Below are 6,616 nucleotides of genomic sequence, written 5' to 3'. Positions count from 1 at the left end.
GCTCACATTTACTAACTAAATAATGTTGCATTTTTTATTAACTAAATAAATATTAACTCTTCATCTATTATATTCTATATAACCATAGAAGTTTAAAATTTATAATTTAAATTTTTTTAAATATTTTATTTATTATTTTTTCTTTTTTCTTTTTAATAATAAATTAATTTTCAAAGAGTACTATACTCCTTACTTTTTTGATAGCGTATTAACATTTATCACATCGTGTATGTATTTTTAACAGAATAATCAATAACCAAAATAATCAAAATTTGTATGGACACAAAAATCTCACCATTATATTTTTAAATAATTTTATTCACATTTTTAAATACTTGTATAGTTTAGTTACGTTAGTATATCTGAACTGTTCTAATAATATCTATATATAAAATATCATCACATTATATATATATACACATACACATATGACACAATTCTTTACATATAATATATATTACAACACAATTACCATATATAGAAGCTAGGGGCAGTTAAAATGTGATCATACAATGATTGATTAATAAAGAAATTATTTATGCCTTTAGTTTGTTGATGGTGGTGGAGACTTTAAAGATTCAAGATGAGATTTTCCAGAAGGCCCTTTCAATCTAATGAAGAGCCTGTATTTTTCATAGGTCATGGCCTTGTAGAGTGAAGGTCTTTCTTTGGTCACCAATTCCTTCACTGGTTCAATGGGTATGTCACTTTTAGGGTTGTAGAAGAACGCTAAGGAAACCCTCTCTTCATTTGAATTTACAATTACTCTGTGCTCTACACTCTTGTAAATACCATTGCTTAGAACCTTGTCAAATAAATAAATAAATAAAATTGTGTATGATGAGTTTCATATTGACAAGCTAATAATAATAACCACCAATGATCAATTCACATCTAAACTCAAAATTATAAGTCCTAAACCCTAAATATTAATAAATAAATAAATTAGAGTCATTATTTAAGTAAATATATAAGAGAAATGATTGAAAATTCTAATTCATCCACTTAATTATTTTTTAATATTTAAATAATTAAGTAAAAATCTAAATACATTCTTTTTTGAAAACATAAAAAAGTAAAAAAATCCAAACAATTAACTTTTGTATTTAAAATTTGGAGGATAATCAAAAAGATAAATTAAGATTTTTTTAAAATTTTTTAAATATATAATAAGTAGTCTTATAAATCAACATTGAAAAATAAACTCAGAATTATTGTATACATAATTAAATACATAAATTAGTCTATTTTTTCATATCGTTTTTGGTTGGGATCCAGCCTTTCCAGTTTACAACGGTAACCAACAAAATTTATAAAAAATATTATTTGTACACTAAAATTAGTCACTAAAATCAGCTACTAATATATTTGTATATAAATATATGTATAGTTTAATTTATTTTTAATATATATTTATATTCCAATATGTATTTTATACTGGTGGCTGATTCTAGTAGCTAATTTTAATGCACAATATGTAGCATTACTCAATATATAAAAATGATCACTCACATCCTATCACATGTGGCCACGTGGGTAGCTAACTTCTTCTTCTTCTTATTATTATTATTTGTATTTGCGTACAGAAATAACAACTCATGCATCCATTATTAATTTATTACTAAGCCTTCATTTGCATTTTACTATTTTAGGTTTATTTAGTTTTACACAAATAAAGATAGATTATTCCCATACTCCATATTTAAATTGCACTCTTTTAGTAGAAAATCTAGTTCTCAATTATATAATTGGCTGCAATTATATATAAGATTACACAATTACTTCACTGTCACTAATAACCTACATAGTAGAAAGGCATGTAAAAACACAAAAGAGCTTAACTTAAAGTATAAATCTTTTTATATTAGAGATTAATTAATCTTTTTATACATATACTTGATGCCTAACCTTTTGATGTCAGAGATGCAAACTAAAATAATATAATCTTGAATATCTCACTTCTAGCCGAAAGAAGAAAAAAAAAAGGGGAAGTAATATTTTTATATGTAGACTTACTTTCTTTTAGAAACTATTTTAAAAGAAATATATATTAAAGAATACACGTAAATATTATGTTATATTACACGTAAATATTTTGATTGAAGAAAACATACCTTAATTTTTCTTACATTTAGATGATATTAATTAGATCTAATATATAAGCTTATAATATTCCATGAAATATTCTTGTAAATATAATATTGGATAGTTTTGTAGAATCACTGAATATATATAATAATCATTAAATATTATATAATTTCATGAGAGATCAGATCAGCAGATAATATATAATAGTTTAAGTTTTTTAATTGCATTACTCATAGAGAATCATGAGAAATCATATGTTAGTAGATGTACACACACATGCTCATAGTCCTATTAACTATTCATAAAATTAAATAATTTAATAGTAAATTATATACACACACAACAGCTACAATAATGTGAAGGCAACAACCACAACAAGATGGAAAAAATGACAAGGAACAAAATAAATAAAATAATCAAAATGCCTCAACTAAGTTCAAGTGCCCCCTCCACGTGACAAATTCATTTATCATGAATATATAAAACTTCTTGTTTAATTATAGTAAAAGAATTCTAGTGTTAGTTTTTTAATAAAAGGGTTCTGGACGATATAATAAAAACAAAAAAATATGATATAACAACGGTAGTCTTTTAAGATTTTACGGTATGATGACATACATATTTTATATAATTAAAAAATTTGTAATAGTTATATAGAAAAATAGGCTAATAATGATAAAAAAAAATTTAAATCTTTTAGTTAGTGAGACAATAGACTATTCCATTCTATCTAAAATAACCATCCGAGTACTAGGAATAACAAACATTTTTCAAATCTAGCAAGAATATCATGTTCTGATACCACTCATCCCAAGAATCGAACTCTTAACCTTTTAAATCTAGCACTCTAATACCATGTTATGATACCACTCATCTCAAAGGCTTCAGCTAATAGAAAGAAAAAACACTAATAGTTATATCTCTAATACTTCATATACCTCCATTTTATACATTGTACAAGTATTCCATTGACTCCTCGTACTTTTCCTTTCAAAAATAATATTTATCTAAAAATTTTAAAATATCAATTTGAAATTTTTTTTTAATTTAAATTCTTTGCAGATTTGAGTTTCATTTAAAGTTCAGGTCTGTCACTGTCTTATTAGCTAATAAATTGCTACATACATAAAGCAGAATTTAAAACTCTAACATTTATTTAAACGAACGAGTGAGCTGATTACTCGACCAACCCAAATTAATTTAACGAAAAGAATATATAATAACTTAGAGAAATAAAAGGAATAATAACCTGAATTTGGTCTCCAATATTGACAATGAAGGCATGAGGAGAAGGCTTGACAGTGATCCAAGAATGGCCTCTACGAACTTGAAGGCCTGGAATATTATGATCAGGGAGCAAGAGAGTGATGCCACCTGGGTCTGAGTGTGATGAGAGACCCAAAGTCAACTCTGGCCTTGGACACTTTGGATAGAAATTCACCCTTAAACATGCTCCTATGTCTTCTCCACCAAAACCATTTTGAAGACACTCCTCTTCTAATCCAAGGTTTTTTGATAGCACCTTCATCAACCTCCCACATAGATTCACCAACTCTCTTCCATATTCATCTACCACTTCCCTTTATACATATGATTTTGGATTATTTATACAAGTGTTATATGAGTATTTATCCAAGAAAAAATTAAATTAATAAGATTATATCTTTAACATGTTTTTTTATGTAAAAATCTTTGATAATCATATAAAATTATTTATTTTTAAAATTTACATTAATAAAAATATATATAAATAATTATATCTTTAACCATATAATTTACAGCGGATATAAACCATCGTCATCTATAATATATATGAACCAACCAAATTAAAAGTAAAAGAATTTAGAGAAAAGTGTAGACACAAAAAGTAGTTGATGATTGGGGGGTTTTTGGATTTTATTAACTTCTACGAAACCATTGTCTTTAATTTGTTCCAAAAGACTCCGAGTGGGCTAGCTAGGCATGGGTTTGTACTTTAATTTGTGGGGTCTAAACACCAAAATCTATACTAATAATAGCATCCTAACATGCATAGACAAATTAATTACTACATGTAAAAAAAAAATTAAAAAGATATATCATTTGTATTTGTTTTAAGGTGTAAACTCAGGTGCAGTCGACTTCACGTGAAGTTAATAATTGAGAGCCGTTAGATGGAAATTTAGTCAAATAAATCAAACTATCTAACAACTCCCAACTATCAAGTTCACGTGAAGTCGATTACACCTGAGTTTCTACCTTGTTTTAATTTGTTAAGAATGAATGAAAGAGTCTATATATAAAAAAGAAAAGAAAATAAACCTGCAAGAAGGAGGGTGAGAAGGCCATTTATTGAAGTCCTTCAAGTTGAATGGAAGAAAATGAAGATAATAATAATCACTCCAATCAAGAATTGCACCCTTCTCCACCCCTAATCTGCTTCCATAACCTTCATATGTCTTTGGAGAGTTTGCATATTTCTGCTTCTCCTCCATGGGCATGTGGAAGAACTCCCTCCATGTTTCTCTTGCCATGTCCATCAATTCATGGCTAACACCATGGTTCACCACTTGGAAGAACCCCCACTCTTTACAAGCCTCTGAAATCTTGTTAAGTGTTAAGGCTCTTATTTTTGGGTCCTCACTATACACATCCTTTAGGTCAATGATTGGTATGTTGATGCAATCATCATCACTAATCATATTATTATTGGAATTTGGACGCTCACTTATGGGTTTGATATACCTTTCAGGGATTGAGTTTGAACCTTTGATGCTTTCAGACAAGGACTGAACCCTGATTATAGGTTCTGGCCATTCCTGTGGGCTATCATTCATCATTCTTTATTTCTATGTGTTCTTATTCTTCTTTTGCTACAATAATTTCAGTTACTACTAGGCTTTCTTTATTTCTAAGGTTCTAATTTCATCTCAACCTCATATATATACAATTCTATACTATGAAACACGGACATTTCGTTGAGTTACGGTGTTCGTGTGTCAGACATATTTTAGATACGATATTCACCACACTTGTTCGATATACGTGTCTGTTGTGTCCAACCGTGTCTTAATAAAAAGCGAAAAATTTGTCTCCGGACATGCTTGTACACACCTAAATATCATCACGTGTCAATATGTCCAATCTTATTTTTAACATATATTGTTGAAATAAAATTAGATATAGTATATATTATTATTTATTAAAATAAAAAATATTTTAAATACTTTATATAATTAAAATAAAATATTAAAATAATTAAAAAAATTAATTTATATTTTAATATCAATAAAATATCAAAATATTATTACAATTTATCTAAAAAATACTTTATATTTTATATGTATGTGTATTCCCGTATCTTATAAAATTTTAAAATTTATGTGTCGACGTAGAATATATCATATCATATTCCATATTCGTGTTAGTGTCTGTACATCATAGATTCTATCTCATACTAGTATTGAATTTTTATTTCAATACAGATTTTAGGTATGTTTTATTGTAGAAATAGAAAAATATAAAAATTGTCTCTATAACATTCTAAGTGTTATTTTTTAATAGAAATATTTTATTTGTTCTGTATGTTCCTTCTTCAAGTAAATCTCTATCTACCGAAGTTTTAATATATATTTTTATCCTATAAATAATCATAAAATAAAATCTTTGACTGATTACAAAAAGCACTTAATAAAATCTCACCAAAATAATTATTAAGGTTTTGGTTTTTATTTTAAAAATTTTAATTTTTTGTATTTTTATCTTTTAAAAATACTAAAAAAATTAAAATTTTAATTTTAATTTTAATTTTAATTTTTAATCACGAAACATGATACTGAAAGAGAAATTTAAAGAGGAGAGGTCAGAGGTATGGGTGTAGGAAAATATGGACCATGCTATGTGGGGACCGTCATGGACTTGGAATTTGAAACGTGTATTTGATGGGGTTTTAGACGTGCATGTGAAATGAGAATTAAATAATAAATTCCAGAAGAAATATAATAGAAAACTAAAATGTTTTTTTTCTTTTAATTTCCAAGGTAGGGGAAAGCGGGTTAACAAGGGTATTTAATCCTGACATTAACAATTAAAAAAATTATGTGAATGAAGTTTAAGTTAATTAATATTAGTAGTCAATTTTAATATTTTATTTTATAATTTAAAATTTAAGATTTAAATTCAAAATTTAAAATAAATAAAATAATTTTAAAATATTAGACTGAAAAAATTAATTACCTAATATTATTTTAATTAGGGGTGTTCATGGTGCAGTTTGAATTAGTTTTGAGCAAAAACTTATTCGATTCGAATATTAATTTTATTTACTGTACGATTTAGATTGGATTTGTGATTTTATAAATTAAAAAAATTAAATACATAAGAAGTTTCAACATCAAATTTTAAATAATCAATAATGAAATAACAAGTTTCAATAATATCTTAAAAAGCCAACGATAACATAACGATATTAATAAAATTATAGGTTAGTTAAAATAAATAAATAAATAGCATTTTGAACATAAAATATTTATTAATAAAAATAATACAT

The 6,616-nt window shown here is 26.0% G+C and overlaps 1 protein-coding gene across 1 annotated transcript; it reads right to left on the bottom strand.

The window, feature by feature from the left end:
• Positions 1–451: 451 nt before the first annotated feature.
• Positions 452–4,956, bottom strand: LOC107457618 (jasmonate-induced oxygenase 2). The gene is made up of 3 exons (XM_016075788.3): positions 4,390–4,956; positions 3,338–3,668; positions 452–805 (listed from the first exon to the last, which is right to left on the bottom strand). Exons 1-3 carry the CDS (start codon positions 4,905–4,907, stop codon positions 545–547), a joined length of 1,110 nt encoding a protein of 369 aa, XP_015931274.1. The 5' UTR covers positions 4,908–4,956; the 3' UTR covers positions 452–544.
• Between the last annotated feature and the right edge of the window lie 1,660 nt (positions 4,957–6,616).

The sequence above is a fragment of the Arachis duranensis genome, chromosome 7 (assembly GCF_000817695.3).
Source record: "Arachis duranensis cultivar V14167 chromosome 7, aradu.V14167.gnm2.J7QH, whole genome shotgun sequence".
NCBI lineage: Eukaryota > Viridiplantae > Streptophyta > Magnoliopsida > Fabales > Fabaceae > Arachis > Arachis duranensis.
This window is presented reverse-complemented; position numbering and strand designations above follow the sequence as displayed.

Bases quoted from the DNA above. Each gene is read 5' to 3' on its own strand.
- LOC107457618 (XM_016075788.3), bottom strand. From the start codon at position 4,907: ATGATGAATGATAGCCCACAGGAATGGCCAGAACCTATAATCAGGGTT. The intron at 3,669-4,389 runs GTTTATTTTCTT...ATATGTATAAAG, and splicing joins TCTCACCCTCCTTCTTGCAG to GGAAGTGGTAGATGAATATG. The intron at 806-3,337 runs GTTATTATTCCT...TTATTTGACAAG, and splicing joins ATATTGGAGACCAAATTCAG to GTTCTAAGCAATGGTATTTA.